General features: G+C 35.0%; 1 protein-coding gene across 1 annotated transcript in view; it reads left to right on the top strand.

The window, feature by feature from the left end:
• Nucleotides 1-17397, top strand: part of LOC306881726 (solute carrier family 24 member 2) — a gene marked incomplete at both ends in the record, with an annotated part of 39311 nt that extends 21914 nt beyond the window's left edge. Inside the window, 7 exons of the mRNA XM_079435963.1 lie at nt 2086-2136; nt 5725-5805; nt 6623-6705; nt 14425-14559; nt 14637-14726; nt 15862-16028; nt 17148-17397. Of these exons, the coding sequence (XP_079292089.1) occupies nt 2086-2136; nt 5725-5805; nt 6623-6705; nt 14425-14559; nt 14637-14726; nt 15862-16028; nt 17148-17397 (857 nt within the window). The remainder of the gene's footprint in view (nt 1-2085; nt 2137-5724; nt 5806-6622; nt 6706-14424; nt 14560-14636; nt 14727-15861; nt 16029-17147) is intronic.
• Between the last annotated feature and the right edge of the window lie 488 nt (nt 17398-17885).

Below are 17885 nucleotides of genomic sequence, written 5' to 3' on the forward strand. Positions count from 1 at the left end.
ATTTATATATAATATAAATGATATGAATATAAATATATACATGTAAATATTTAAAAAATATATTTATTTTGCGTTTACATAACAAATATACACAGCACACACACACACATACATATATATATATATATATATACAATTTTTGATGCGATTAATCGCAATTAATCATTTGACATTACTAATATATATATAAATATAATATTTTTTTATTTTATCATTTATATATATATTTTTTTTTCATTTGATTTAGTTTTTTTTTTCCTTGCATATTAGTTAGAAAAAGCACGCTTTACTGTTTCTCGCAGCATCACAGCGTCAAGCATCAAACTCTGTGAAACTCCATAAACACAAAGACACATCGTGATAGTGTTCGTTATATACTGTATTTGTTTTAGTGGCTTAATGTGACGAGTATCCCGTATATACCTCGGCACATGGACTTCTGGAGTAAAACACCCTCCCCAGATGAATTGATAAATTGCATAAGTTCGTTAATTGATATTGAACACATAATAAATGACTAGAGCCTGGTTTTCCACATGCACACGTAATTCATCGCTTCTCATCACACACAGACACACACTGCACAAGCTTTCATGCTTCTCAGACACGACACACGTAACATGCAGTGCTTTAGTCTGTGTGTGTGTGTGTGTGTGCGTCTGACCTCTTGCATGGCAGTGTGTATTGATTATTGAGCTCCACGCCGGACCAACAATTCCTCTATTTTTGGAGCGATCCATTTGCACACATTCATAAAGACGCAGTGATCCGTCATAGGCTGTTCCAGCTGATGCTTACGCATGCGCAGACGCACACACAGGCCAATAACCGTCTGATCGCATCTTTCCTGCAACCTTTATTACGTAACGTGAACACACTCATGCAGTCACACACCCTTTCCCGGCTGAATCGATGTTAAAAGCTTTGTGCCGCTGGGATGAGCTGTCAGCAGCTGCAGAGGTCGTTCTGCAAGGTCGCTGCTGGACATGTTTATATCATCTATGAAGTATACAGCATTTAAAAGAGCATAAATAAAACCATTGATTTTCTTTATGGCAGTGATATTATTAGTGAAAAAAATGCATTACATCAATTGAAGCATTTTTAAATCTTTGGACTCCACTGTATATTATATTCTACGTGAATCTAAAATTAATTTTAGATGCAATGTCCTCAGTTAAATATTAAAGTCCCCTTCAGATCAGTCATGTATAATATATAAAGTGTTTTGAAATACATCTGGGACTTTAATCAATTTAATTTAATCAAACATGGCTCAAAGAGTTTTGCAAAAACACAAATTAATTCTAGAGCGAGTTTTTTTTTCCTCTCTCTGTTTTGTTGAAGCTAAAGGTCATGACCTTTAGAGTGACCTCTAACCACCGGCCAATCAGAAGTCAGATCAAGTTTAAACTTCTACAACAGTAAAATGAAAATGGTATGAAAATTGACTTTGCTTGGGTTGAGATTAGCAAATTATTTTATACATAATTTATAAATAGTATTGCTATTAGTGTCACATGACCAGACTCATAAAGTTTGCAGCTCATTCTGGCCAAGAAATGCCCACTTAGACGGGAAGAATGGGTCTGATTGACATGCAAAACAATCAACCTGTCTGCAGTAATAATAATCAGAAATGTTTCTTGAGCAGCAAATCAGCATAGAGTGATTTCTGAAGATCATGTGAGACTGACGATGCTGAAAATTCAGCTTTTATTACAGAAATCAATTAGAGCTTAATGTATATTAACATAGAAAGCCATTATTTTAAACTGTAATACTATTTCACATTTTTTATTGTGTTTTTGATCAAATAAAGTAAACTTTTAGGTGCATCATGACACATCACTCTGTGTTCGCCTCAATATAAGCATTTTTTCTCCTCCTCTTTGTCTTTTTGTTCAGTTTTTTGCACTTATGCCTGTGAGATCGGCCTTGAGAGAGATTTATTTTGACCACATCACCTCCTCATTCTCACTGACACTTATACGTGTGTGTGTGTGTGTGTGTGTGTGTGTGTGTGCTGGAGTACATGTGCCAGCGTGTGTTTCCTTACCCTTGTCTCTGTGTGTGATATTGTAGAGCTGGGGACTTATGGCAAGCTAAAATATTATCAGTCAATGACCGAGGAAGGTAAGACTCTTTCTGTCAACACTCACTTTTCTCTCCTTCTGCTTCGTCTCTCTATCCACGATGCCGTGTGTTGCCATTTTTAGTTTCATGACCCTTTTGCCGAGATTTCACTCACATAAGTGCAAATCGTGGTTTCATTCCTAATTTAGTATCGGAAAAAAGAAAGAACAAACCTTCATTGAAAGAAAATCCCCCATTAAACTGACCACATACAGACATGAAACCACACTACCTTATAACATTCCTCTGAAAGGGGTAGAGAACGCAAAAAGATCACAGATGAACCGTGATGATGGAGCTCACAGTGGTTAATGTCCATATTAAGAACCCATTTCCTATTCCAGAACAAGCATTAAGGAATATCCCAAGAATAATCAGTCCAAACGAGTATTCAGGATGAAATAGTCCTTACTCTTTTCAATACTCATAGTTGATGGTTGGTACAGCCCATACACCCACAAAAGAAAACCCTCTGTATACAAACACAATTAAATAATAATCAGACCAAACATGAAACATTCCATATGCATATATACACAATCCATCCAACAAAAACCAAAAACATCACTTACATTGAGCTGAAATTGAGCACTCAAAATAGGGCCCATACAACAGCTTGAACAAAGATGCCAAAGCACATGGCTACAATCTTACTCACTTCCTTATAAAAGGGTGAGCTAGAATGGTTACTTCCCCAACTCTCCCTAGTGACAGGAGGGAAGCTACCAAAGCAACTGTGTCAGTAAGGTTTCGACAGCAAAGAGACACGTGAAGCATTTGTATAATTGCACTAAAATAACTTTACTTGCTAAAAAACCCTAAACTATCAACCGGACAACAGAAGACATGGAGTAGATTGTGTGCGACAGGTTTCTCAGTTTTGATCACATGGATCATTTAAAAGTGTTATAAATTTAGCAAATTTACACGGTTAAAATAGGCATTTTCTGGCATTTGAATTTTAACACAAATAAGCTTTAGCAGTCTTTATGAGGAAAGTGGACCAAATACTGATGATTCATCCAGTACTGAACATGTCCAAAGAGATGCTTTAAAGAATGAGAAAGTCTCTTCCCTGATATCACCTGACTAACAAGTAGTAAGTCATGATTAATGGCTTTTTTAAAATATCCTTCCCAAACATCCTGTTTCAATAAATACATCCATGCATTTAAGAAAACTGGGTGCTTTTAATAGTTAATGGGTGCTTTTAAAAGTGCGTTAGCCAGAACGGTGGGTGGAAATTACACGAATGCGGCAGATTTTTCCGATAGCAAAGCTGCATTACTCGTCACGTCTGTAATCGCTCAGCAATCCGTGTTGAGTCAGATAAAACGGCTGACTGCATTCAGACACACACAGAAATAGATGGTAAGAAACATACGTCACGGTGTTGAGACCGAGAGTGAGTCATTCTGTAACTAGAGTTATGCAAGGGATAATGCAATAATATCAGCCCGTCTCTCTCTCACGTCTCACTAATGCAATAATGTCGCTTCTGAGACGTCTGTTATAGCTGAATTGCTTAAGTCTCTTTGAGGATCCATAACATCTAAGGCAACCGATTCTGCGTTTGTGTGTGTTACACAGGGTTTCTAATTTTAGTTCCCTCCTCCGTACTAAACAGACTTTGATGTTGTAATATTCAGCATGGGAAGGTACACGAGGTACTATTTAGAGAATCTCTGCTTGTATTCAGAGCAACCCAACAATAACCTAGATAATACCTGTCTGTAAAAGCCTGTGAAAAAGAAGTGTACATAATTGAATGTGCACTTGCAGTGTACTTAAAATCTTAAGAGAGAGAGAGAGAGTATGTGTGCATTTATTAAAAAAACTGCATTTGAATAATAAAAGTGAATACTTAAGTGAAAACAGTCATGAAAGTGTTTCTCGTTATGTATTTAAGCCCTGATTAAGTGGGTCAAAAACTCTCTGAAGTTCAGCAAATTGCATTTAATATACAGTAGACTTACACTATAATAGATTTTAATTTAATTGGATTTAACATGCAACTGTCTGAAAACATTACATTAAATTTGCATGCAAGTATATTCTTTTAAAATATATTATTTCTGTAATAATTACTCTTTTTATGTGTACTTCTTCTCACAAGGGAATATTTGCTGTGATTTTGAGAAACCCAGCTTGCCTCCCCTGTTGAAGACTATCCTGACTACTAACTATCCTTACACACCACAAACCCGTACAACAACACAAACCTGCTTAGTTCAAACTCCAATGCCACTTCCAGACCGTTCCAGGTGTATTAATGATATGTAGGTCACGTAACATACAAGTGTGTGTTGATCGTGGTGACCGCACCGATCGAGCCAGACAGGACAGTCTGTCTATCAGCCAATCAGAGTCAATGATTCCTCAGGAAGCTCAAAGACATTCACCGATCATGATGTTTTCCATTAGTGAAGTGAGACCAACCCACCACACATTATGTTCATAGCTTTAATGCAAGCTCGTGCACATGCGGTTTCATTCGAACACACACAGAACGAGACATGCTGCTGCTGTCTGTGTGTGACCGCCTGAGATTTCACTTCCACACTGATGGATCCTGAAAGGTTGTGCAACTGTATTGATGTTTGCTTCGTGGGTCTGGTGCTGCTCTCGCCATGCTGAGTTATAGACTTTGTCTCTAATCTCCTAAACCAGCAGCAAGCAGCTGTGTTTACTGTGTGCTGTTGGTTTGAAAGTTGCATTAAAGGTCAAATGGTATTTTGACCTTTTTCCAAGCACTAAAAGGCTGTGCTAAATAGTGAATATAGATACAGTTTAAGGGTGTTACTGTTTATGACACATGCTGGAGTTACTACTTTCATTAAAACATATTCATTAAGTCTTATTACTACAGAGCTCACTCGAAAACTAAGGTTAAAATAGCTATATACATTTAAACTAATTGGTATCTGTGAATCTTGCACAGTGATAACCTTGTGAACTACTTATGATGTAATGAAAATACTTTAAAATAACATACTTAAGTGTGAACAATGTAATGTTTTTGTAGACACTTAATTGCATGTTAATTGGACTTAAATAAAAATGTATTATAGTTTAAATTTATATCAGATGCATTTTGCTGAACTTTAGGGTGATTTTTGACGCACTTAAATGTGACTTAAGTACATCTTTATGTAATTTCATAGTTACTTCTATTATTTTTTAAATAAGTTCTATTAAATTTCTGTTAAGCTTGTATGTCAGACATTTAAATATATTTGAAACTTCACATTTGTAATGAATTGCAATCTAGTACATTACGTTTAAAATATATCAATTTTAAAGGTGAAATCGAAGTTAAAAATTCTAATCCAGTATTTCACGTGCTTTAGTATGTTAGTCAACACATGAGTGTACTTTAAAGCACTAAAAGGCTTCATTTGACACTGTTATGAAGTGCTCTTTTTAAAAGTGTATTTAAGTGTGTTAAGAAACAGAAAGTGTTGTGAATATTATCTACAAGCATAGTTTTTTTGGTAATACTTTTTAAAATTAAGCACACTTATTTGTCACAAGGGAAAATTGTTTAATCCAAATCACTCATGGTCTTTCTGGACTTTTTTTTTTCAGGAAAATTCCGCGAGAAGGCATCCATCCTTCAAAAAATTGCCAAAAATAAATGCCAGGTGGAGGACTCAAATGGAGTTGCTGGTAAGTGGTAGTATAAAGATTTGTGAGGTAAAGTAACTTCACACAGTAAAGTATGCACTGAACCTGTGTCTAGCTCTGTTAAATTTGCCATTGCATGTTAAATCCATTGATGAAGTGAACAAGAACCAGCTTTTTCCAATCTTTTTTTTTCCAATTTGATCAGGTACAAAAAGCTCATTAAGGTTACAATTGTGTGTGCACTTTATAGAAATGAAATGAAGTATCTTAATATAACTTAATCCCATAATACTGTTTGTGTGATGAAGACACACATGGACTTTCATTTCAAGTGGGAAATTATGCTAACAGTTCCATATTAGCATATTAGCATCAAAAGCAGGGCAATTGAGAGCAGCTTCTTTGATGTGACCACAGAACATCTTTAACCCTTTCAAACCCATCTACTGGACTTTCTTTATTTTTGCCACTATTGCTCCACTAACAAACCTACCGTGATAATGCAATGTTTGTTTTTTTTTGGACATATGCATTGGCTAGAATGTGCTAAACTTTCAGATACCTTAAAAAAACTGTAAGTACTATACTATGTAAAGGTAAATTTGTGAAGGTTTGAATGGAAATATCTGGGAAGTTCAACATTTTAATATCCAGGCCTGGTAAATTTACCTTCTACATTCTGCAAATGTGGCGCTCATAGCGTGAGGTGCTGAAAAAACATCAGCTGAAGACTATGCTAGACCTGCTTTAGAAGGATTCATGTGGGGATTGTTTTGCATGAATGTGGTTAATTTGCTTAATCTGGCCATTTAGTAAAGATAAACTCACTTCACTTGTTTCTTTTCTGTTTGTGTTACAGATAAAAATGTGCCGAACAGCTCAAGTGTCGAGGTGGACGTGACTCCACCGATGAACGGCACCGCTGGACAGGATGTGAATACCGTGAGTCGTTGATGCTTTAATAAAACAAACACGCACCAGGGTTATAACTGTTAACTAAAAAAATACAAATTAGAAGAAAGGTCAGCACTCTAAATATTATTTATTGAATTGAAGCAGGGGATAAAACAATATAGCAATGTTTCAGCTGTCAACCAGTCAATTCACTGCTTCTCAGGAATTATATACAAAGCAATGAGAAAGATCTGGTGTTTATAATAAAACAGTCAGTCCACGAACTGCAGTTCAGTTCTATCTGAAACTAATAATAATAATAAAAACAACAATAACATACCAGGCAAAAATGCAGTTCATAAATATTATGTCCAAGAAAGAAAGGGGAAAAAATCAATGAGAGATTAAAATCCTCATTTAAGCCCAAAAGAGACATTGTCTTTGTAAGAGTTTGATGTAGTCTATGTTGAATATCTCCATCACTGTTTCAATACCTGTGTATTTAAATGCTTCCCAACATACATTAATGGACACACTGGAGTAAATAAATCACATTCTTAGTACAGCATATTACACAAGATTTGATATAATACAAATAATATATTTTTGCATTGTATATGTTTTTATTTTATTATTATTTTTCAATCATGTTCATCATCTGATTTAACTGACATATTTGCCAAATTCTGAGATTTTTTGTAAGTAGACATCGGAACATCTGAAAAAATAATAATAATAAAGAATAAGATTAAATAAACCCATATTTACTGACAGTGGTATTATTGTTAACTAAAAATCTAAATAAAACATACAAAAACTTATTTTAAGCTAGTTACCAAGGCGACATTTCTCACTTTTATTTAAACATGACTTGCTAAAATAACCAAATCTAAAAAGAATAAAAACTATACATACATATAGTAAACTAAAAATTACACAAACACAACAAAATGACCAAAAACTTTAAATTTAAAATGAAAAAATAAAGAAATAAATAAAAAGAAACAAATTCAAGATAGTAACAAAAGCTATAATAATATCACAGTGATACTAAAATAAGACTGACGTGTACTTGCTACTGTACACTCAACTCGTTACACAGAGATTTCAGTGCTAAAACGGGACAGAAAGTGAATCATAGCGCTGACTTTGGAAACAGAAATGAAGGCCAAGTCACGGCAGGACTGCAGAAACCTCACACTTATGGTGACTCAATAGAAAACACATTTGATCGTCCGTCTCCCTCCCGCTGGCCTGCGACTCCTCACACACACACACACACACACACACACACACACGGTCCTGCGTTCAGAAGATGAAGCTCTCTCTTCCTCTGCCCCCTGTTGGCACGGCAACATGCCAGCAGAACAGACGGCGCAGCATGCAGACCGAGAGTCCTCTCAATGTCACCGTGACAACCTGCTCACGAGAGCATCACTCGTGAACTTTAGATCAACACGACCTCAACATTGCTGTCTCTTGTCATGAGCATACGAGGGCTTTTACATACGGCCGGGTTAAAGGTCATCAAAGGTCATGCATGGATTCACAGAGTACAGTTTATTTATTTACTCGTTGACGTAAACGAGAACACATTTTAATTGTAGATCAGATAGTGATGCTCAGAACGGTGAGTTTTAAATGTGATGTGACATTATCAAAAGTAACGTGTAAACTACTTTTGCTAGTTTTGTTCTACACTGTAATATATATATATATATATATATATATATTTTTTTTTTTTTTTTTTATTTACTTGAGAAGCAAAATGACTTCAGATATCAAGTCATAAACAATTCTTGAAAAAAGTTATTGAGTTTGTGATTAAAACAAGAACAAATGTCTGCCAGTGGGATCAGAAAAATAAACTTAATTCAAAGAGAAAACTAGTTGAGTTTATTTAACACAAAAATTAGCAATACACACTTTTACAACTTTCTTGTCAAGGTTAACAATAAAGATGCTGTAACTTATTTACATTGTGATCCTTGCTTTAAAAGAACGTTTATTTGTTATCACCACATTGACAGATGTTTGTTCTCGTTTTAAGCATAAACTCACTAAACTCACTATTTGTCAGAAAACATGACGCTGAGATTCGCCGTTGAAATGCCTCAGCAGCCGGAATGGACCTCTTGCAGCACTCAGCTCGCAGTTCCCGCTCCCCAATTGACAGGACAAGAGTGGCACCAGAAAATAAATATTCATCATTTTGTTTAGCTAAAAAATATGTAATTATTTTAGACAAATGATTGCACGTGTTACATCATTAAAAAAATAAAAAAGTTTTAGATATTGCACTAAATAATGTGATTTGTTTTCATTTTTTTTATTAATAATTAATGACCTCTTGGGTGATATTACTATATCTGATACTAAATTAAATTGTCTAAGCTTTCATTTTTGGTACACAATATTGTTGCTATCCATTATACATTTGCATTGCAATAAAAAGAAAGTTGCTCAATTGCACGTGTGAGAAAATCTGCCCGCACGCATTTGTGAGAAAATCATTTGTTTATGAATATTGGCACAAAATTTGCTCCATATTCACTGTCTCAGCAATGGATGCTCTGCAGTGAATGGGTGCCGTCAGAATGAGAGTCCAAACAGCTGATAAATACATCACAATAATCCACACCACTCCAGTCCATCAGTTAACATCTGGAGAAGACAAAAGCTGAAACAAATCCAGTATTAAGACGTTTTAAAATAAAATACCATAGAGTCCATAATCCATAATAACGCTTCCTCCAGTGAAAAAGTGGTCTGGTCTGAATCAGGAGAGAAATCTGCAGATCAAGCACCATTTACAAGCCAAAACAGCTCTAAACAAATATGTGGCTGGATTTTGATGTGAGAGACAACAGGGCTTTTTTCACTGGAGCAAGCATTATTATGCAACACACAGGCCGTTTCAATACATGTTATAGCAAAATATTGTTCATATATAAACACAATTCTCATTTTACATTTAGTCATTTAGCAGACGCTTTTATCCAAAGTGACTTACAAATGAGGACAATGGAAGTAATCAAAATCAACAAAAGAGCAATGATATACAAGTGCTATAACAAGTCTCAGTTCACGAGTTCACGCTTACATATATTTAGCACGAGTTACGTAATGTGTATTTGGCGAGTATGGTAATACGTAGTAGGCGTGCTGTCCTGGGCAAGGGCTCTGAGCTCGGGAACGGCCTGAACCCAGAGTACCCCCTCCATGGTGTGGTGAGAACTTAGTGATATTGGTGGAGAAGGGGTGGTGGAGGGATGCTGATAGACCGTCGAATGAGTGGAGGTATGTAAGCTGTACTTATATCCGTGGGCTGATTGACTTGATTGCGTGCCACTTGTGTTAATTAGGCTAAGTATCTGATGTGCTCCTCCCGAACTTTGTTAATAAAACATAATTTATCCTAACGCAGTGTATGTAGTGCAGTGTATGCATTTCATTTTATTTTGACAGCAAAATAGTGTAAATTCAAGTAAGTAAAGTAATTACTTTAGTTGTAATCTGATGGTGTAACACACATAATCTGTAACATGCCCTCACTTGCTTCACTTTTTGATTTTGTTGCATTAAAAATGGCATTTATTCTGAAGATTTAGATCTATTTTTATAGTACTGGAGAGGAGAAAGGACTAGAGGAGCCATCCGTCCTGCAAACCCTCTCATGTGTGCCGAATCAAACAATACATTATTGATGAACAGAAAGATTCCTACTTTTAGGATTGTTTTATGTCTGGACAAATTGTCCTGGAAGTTACTAAAAAAAGAGAAGGAGGGACAGGAGAGGAGATGAGAGAATGAGAGCTGATCCTTCAGTCCTGTGAACCCTCGTGTGTGCCGAATCAAACAATACATTACTGATGAAGAGAAAGATTCCTACTTTTAGGATTGTCTGATGTCTGGACAAATTGTACTGGGATATTCTAAAAATAAAGATTTATATGATATTCTGTATTTTAAACAGCCACAATGAGCATTTGCAATTATGTTAGGCCATAATTGTCATTTAATTAACAGTGTTAATGGCAGGGCTTTTCAAACGTTTTGATGCCATGGACCACCAAATATTATGACCCCTTTCTATATAAATGTAGGATGTTTATTAGTACATATAAAGCACATATTCTACATGACCATCTTCTACATCCCTAACCCTAATGCATACCTAAATTGAACAACTACCTTAATGACTATTAATAAGCAACAAATCAGGAGTTTTTTTTAAGCAAAAGTCATATTTAATTGTTTATGGTGATAATTGGACCTTAAAATAAAGTGTGGCCATAAATTAATGAATAAATAAATTCATAGAGCTGTACTATCAAATTTGGTGTGATTATGATTTTTTTTTAAATAATATTTTAAACTTCATAAATTATATATAAACGTGTGCACACACAAACACACACATATGTATGATCTCATACACTAAACATTAAACACAATATAATCATGTAAAACACATGTTGTATGTTGTAGATGGAACCAAAGTAACTTTCCTTCACCGTCATCTGCTGCGTTTTATTTTTTATCTCAGTGTCACCGATGATCGCCTCGTCTCTTCTGTCATTTCCCTGTTGAAACTATTTTGAGTGTTCGTTCCCTGTGTGTCTGTCAGGAGCCGCGGCGCTCCTTTCACACCCATAGCAGTGTTTCACCAGTGCACCGTCCCGATAATTACACTGCTCCTGCAGGACACTGTCCCACCACACACACACACACACACACACACACACAATCCATACACACACACACAACCCATACACACACACACACAATCCATACACACACACATACACACACACACAGACACACACACACACACACAATCCATACACACACACACACACACACACACACACACACACACAACCCATACACAACCCATACACACACACACACACACACACACACACACACAACCCATACACACACACACAACCCATACACACACACACACACACACACACACACACACACACGTTTACATAGCTATCGAAATGGGGACATCTCATTGGCGTAATGGTTTTTATACTGAACAAACTGTGTGTGCTATTGCCCTACACCAACCCTACACCTAAACTTAGCCCTCACAGGAGACTTTCTGCATTTTTACAATTTCAAAAAAACTTTGTTTAGTTTCTTTTAAACCTGTTTTACAAATGAGGACGTCCCCAAAGGGAGTTGTTTTGGAGATTTTGTCAGGTTTACCTAACTTTTGGGTACACACACACACACACACACACACACACAGAGACAAACACACAGACCCCCCTCGCCGCGCACACACACACACACACACACCATATACACACCATATACACACTGCAGCTGAAGGTGACATTAAAAATCTCAAAATATTCTCAACAAGCAGCTATTTTTACTTGAAGAAAAGGTCACATTTCTGTTGAAGCAGAAGAGGGAGGAGTGAAATACAACCGAGAGCATTTCAGAATCAGTTACCGATGTTTATTCAGACTCTTCCTCGTTTCTTCATCCAGACTGACCAACGACATTCACTGTGCAGTTTACCTTCAACAGAACACATCTTTAATATCTTGTTCAATCGAATTTCATTGCATTTATTCGTGGAATATTCCTTTAAAAACGTGTGTCAACAACGACAAAGAGTAATTAATTACATTTTCATATATTTCATATTTCAGAGACTGGCAAATCTGCATTTAACCTAACAATGTCTTAAAGCCATTAGTTGTCATGAGTTCATTCTGCGTTACACCATTTTGAAAAAGAACAAATCTTTAAGAAAGTAGGCTACTTATAACAGAAGTAGTAGAATTTAAAAGGATATACTTTTTATGTTTCTATGTTTTCAGACACTTCATTGCATGTTTACTGCAATTCAATAAAAATATATTATAGTTTAAATTCATAATTTTAGAGTGTTTTTGACCCACTTAAGTAGGATGTAATTACATTTTATGTAATTTGATAATTCTATTGTCTTTAAAATATTAAGTTAAAATACTGCTGAATGTACCTACGACAAGCATTTATGATAAACTAAAATATACTTTAATGTCATCTCTATTGAAACATGCATATGTCATGTATTTAAATATATTTGTATTTTAATATACTACGGTTAAGATAATAAGGTACTTTACACATGCTTCTTTGAAACACGACAAAATATTATTAAAACGTAAATAATAAAAATGTACTTTAAAGTAAAACTACAACTACACTAAGGTCTTAAATACAATTTCTACAACTTTTTTGTATTTTTTGGACGTATAACAATACCAAATTCAATAGATTGAGCACAAAAGACGATATTTTGAAGAATGTTGTTAATCAAACAGTTGACGGTAGCTATTAACTTCCACAGTATTTTTTCCATACTATGGAAGTCAATGGCTACCGTCAACTGTCTTTTTGCCAATATTCTTCAGAAAATCTTCTTTTGTGTTCAACAGAAGAAAAACATTCATGCAGGTTTGGACCGACTTGAAGGTGAGTAAATAATGACAGGATTTTCATTTTTGGGTGAACTCTCTCTTTCAGGCTACGGTTAGGTTTAGGATTATGTTATGTTTATTCTGCAAAATCAGTATGGTTCTGTTTGACGTCTGCTGTTAGCATTGCGTTTGATTCCAGACTGATCGCGCGTCGTCACAAACTCTCCTCCGCTAGGAATCGGCTCTTAAACACATTGCTCATCACCATAGTAACCACTCCACCGCTCTTAAAGGGCAACACACACACATTCTGATTGCCTGCTCTTACACACTCACTGTACTCTCCACACACTCAGTGCAGCTGTTTCTGAGCAGCATGAAGAGGGAAATGGCGAGAGAAAGAGCGAGAACGCTGGAGTTTCACATAAGCTTGTGTGTTTGTTTTTGCTCCGTCTGAGCGGCTTCATCGCAGCAGTGATGCTGAGGGGTCTGACAGAGCATCTCTGAGGATCACTGTAACACACCACAGATACAGAAACACACTCACACACACTGGAGAAAGACCTCAGCGCTCGGCTGATGTGTTATGGCTTTATAGTGCTGCTACTTTAGGATCTTTGAGACACACTAGTATAGTTTTTATTAATATTTTGAATTATTTTTATTATATTCTTTGCTTTGATGTAAAAAAAAATTAAAAAATTGTTTTCAGTGTTTTAGAATCATTGACATAATTATAGTTGTTATTAATATTTAGAATTTTGAACAATGTGTGTGTATATTTATGGTTTTATCATTTTTATTATTGTTATTAATATATAATATAAATGTTATAATATTAAAACTTACTTTAACTCATTATTCAAGCTAAGCTATAAGTCCATAGCTTGCAAAAAGTAAAAGTAAGTGTATGCTTGTTTAGTGAGGTAAGCTAAATTTTCAGATTTTTCAGTATAATTTGACATGCTAAAATAACTAAAACTGAAATAAAAAAATAATACAAATACATAGTAATATATATATATATATATATAAACAAAAATTATATAAAAACTAATATAATTTAATAAAACTTTAGATAAAATAAACATTTTACTAAATAAAAAGTTTATTTTATATTCATGTTTATTTTAAGCATTTTTTTTTTTTTGTTTGACGTTAATAACCCTGGTTATAGCTGCATTTAAATATGGCATGTTCTGACAAAAGCTCCTCCATCCCGCAGGATTTACATGAGCTTTAATTGGAGAAACAGGAGCCCAGTCTAATGTGTCGGAGCAGTGTGTTGGAGATAATTGGAAATGTTCACATCTCACACATTCTCTCTGATCAGGGTGAAGAGGATGATGAGGAAGATCAGCCTCTGAGCCTGTCGTGGCCCGAGTCCAAACGCAAGCGCTTCATGTATCTCTTCATCCTGCCCATAATCTTACCTCTGTGGATCACGCTGCCGGACGTCCGGAAGCCCGTGAGTTTCTGACCAGTGTTTGATGCAGATGTGAGAACCGTGAGTAACCGGGAGATGATTCTCGTGTTTTTCTTCAGAGTTCCCAGAAGTTTTTTCCCATAACGTTCCTGGGAGCGATTTGCTGGATCGCGGGATTCTCCTACCTGATGGTGTGGTGGGCTCATCAGGTAAGACCGGACACCAGACACTAGTTCACATCAGGGCTGTTTATATCTTTATTCAGAACATCTGGATTTAGTTATCCATTTGCTGAAGATGATTATTTATTAATTTTTTGACAAACCCTTGTGAAAAGTGTGCTTAATGGTTTTGAATGTGCATTTGTATTGTACTTCAAATTTAAAAATTGCTTATATTAAAAAATATACTATAAAAATATACTATGCTTATATAAAAATAATATACTACTAAGCCATATAAGTGACTTAAAGAAAGACACTTTCATAACTGTTTCTGAACACACTTAAGTACACTTAAATTTGTAATAATGTCAAATTAAAAGTTTCCCTTTAAAGTGCATTTTCAATCATGTTTTAATAATCTTTTGTCATGTTTTAAGAAGTATACTTATTTTAATGTGTTGATTAACATACTAAAGTACATATAAAGAACTTGATTATTATTTTAACTGTAGTGTGTTATTCAATATTAGATTTAAACTTAATATATTCTAAATGAAATACTTTGCAACTTCATTATTGCAAATGTTTAATTGTCATATGTATGCCTTGGTTTCTGTGTATTTTTAGTTATTTCCATTGTGACCTAGTTTTCCTGTGTTGCTGATTATGTCATTCTGTTCACCTGTGTCTCATTAGTCCCAGTGTTTAAATACGCTTAGTTTCCTTCTTGTCACAGTCTGTCTTGGTTTATGTTTATGTTTGGCTGATTTCTATGTGTACCTGTGGCTTTTGCTTAAAAGTTTGTTCCTAAATGTTCTCCTTCATTGTGCGCTTTACTCCCAACAACCAAACCTGTAACATTAATAGCATTTAATAGCAATTTTAATGCAACTTTAAGTAGAAATTACATTAAATTATATTTGAGTTAATCATTGTCGGCACATTCAGCAATACTTGCACCATATAAAAAAATAAAAAACATTCTGAAATTAAGTGAATTTTATTTGTAATCCTACTTAAGTGGGTTAAAAACACTCTAAAGTTCAGTTTGTTTGATTTCATGGAGTCTTTTTAAACTCTCGCTGTGAAATAATCTTCCACTGGCAGTGTGTTATTGATGTTGAACTGAATGGTGATTTGAGGCCATTGTTCTGATTGTTTAGAGCTAATATCTCTGCAGGTGGGAGAGACTATAGGAATCACAGAGGAGATCATGGGACTGACGATTCTAGCGGCGGGAACCTCCATCCCAGATCTGATCACCAGTGTCATTGTGGCCCGAAAGGGTCTGGGAGACATGGCAGTGTCCAGCTCTGTGGGCTCCAACATATTCGACATTACTGTGGGGTATGGCTTGTTTTTATTTAAGAAATGTATACTTTTCTTCAGCAAGCATGCATTAAATTGATCACAAGTAACAGTAAAGACATTTATAATGTAGCAAAATATTTCTCTTTCAATTAAATGCTGTTGTTTTGAACTTTCTATTCATCTGTGAATCCTGAAAAATAAACTGTATCACGGTTTCCAAAAAAAATATTGGAAATTGGTTTTCAACATTGATAATCAGAAATGTTTGTTGATCAGTAAATCAGTATATTAGAATGATTTCTGAAGATCATGTGACACTGAAGACTGGAGTAATGATGCTGAAAATACAGCTGTGATCACAGAAATAAATTACGTTTCACAATATATTCACATAGTAAATAGCTATTAATAATATTCAATTAATTTTTTTTCCAGTTTTTACTGTATTTTTTAATTAAATGTTGATTTGGTGAGCATATAAACATTGTGCGCTCTAATGTTAAACGTTTACCTTAACAAACATTTTAAATCATTGTTTTAATAATCTATTATTGTGTTTTAATGAAGTACATTTATTTTGATGTGTTGACTAACATAGTAAAGCACATGAAAAGATAGATTATCTGTAAACAGTGTTTTATTCATTTTATTTTACATTTTAAAGTTAATATTTTAGAGTTTAACATTTTAAGGTACTAAACTAACTTTGCATCATTAGAAATGTTTTATTACAAATAAATGTAAGTATATGACAAACATGTCAATAGAAATTACATCAAAGTATGTTTTAGTTTATCATAAATGCTTGTCAGTACATTCAGCAGTACTTTAGCCATATTTCAAAGACAACAGATGTAATTATTCAATTACATATAAAGATGTACTTAAGTCCTACTTAAGTGGGTCAAAACACTCTAAAGTTCAGCTAATTGCATTTAGTAGCTATTTAAAACTATTATTTTAATTTAACTACAATGAGTTGCAGTTAAATTGCAGTTGTCTGAAAATGTTACATTTCGTTTTGCACGCAAGTATATATTTTGAAAGTGTTATTTCCGTATTTCATTATACTGTATAATGCATTAAGCAGTTCACTGGGTTTTGTATCAGAGCTTCAGTTTTGTATATTTATAGGAGCGTTTCTTTGTTTCCCAGGTTACCGCTCCCATGGCTGCTGTACTCCATTGGCAACAGTATGAGCCCGGTTCGGGTGAGTAGTAACGGTCTGTTCTGCGCTATCGTGCTGCTCTTCCTCATGCTCCTCTTCGTCACCATCTCCATCGCCGCCTGTAAGTGGAAGATGAGCAAACTGCTGGGCTTCATCATGTTCCTGCTCTATCTCGTCTTCCTGGTGGTCAGCGTCTTGTTGGAGGACAAGGTCATCGTCTGCCCCATCTCTATCTGACGTCCCGTCTCATTTACACACACCGGCATGAAGCTGAAACCACGTTCCTGCTGACTTTACCTCACCTCCGTAGTCATTTATCTTCTTATGACAGAGTTCCCAGCCTTCTTCACACTTCATCTAACACCCTGTGTGTGTTTATGAGGTTTTACACACTTAACAACATGCTTTAATATTAATGTGTTCTTTCTTTCCAATAAAATATCTAAACATCCTTAAAGAACATTACTGAACTGTGTACTTCAGAAGCAAACTTTTTTTTTTTTTTTTTTGTCTACTTAAGCTCAAACTCCATTATCCATACATAATTTGACAGTAATTAATTATATATGAATATGTATTCTAAAAAAAACAAACAAAAAAAAGATTATTTTGTATTTTTGTCTTGTTTTCCAGTGCAAATATCTGAGTATTCTCAAATTTGAGAGTGGAAATTTCTTAAGAAAATTATGAGAGATTAAGTCTTTTCTCGAATGAACGAATTATTT

Source organism: Barbus barbus (assembly GCF_936440315.1).
Source record: "Barbus barbus genome assembly, chromosome: 2".
Lineage (NCBI taxonomy): Eukaryota > Metazoa > Chordata > Actinopteri > Cypriniformes > Cyprinidae > Barbus > Barbus barbus.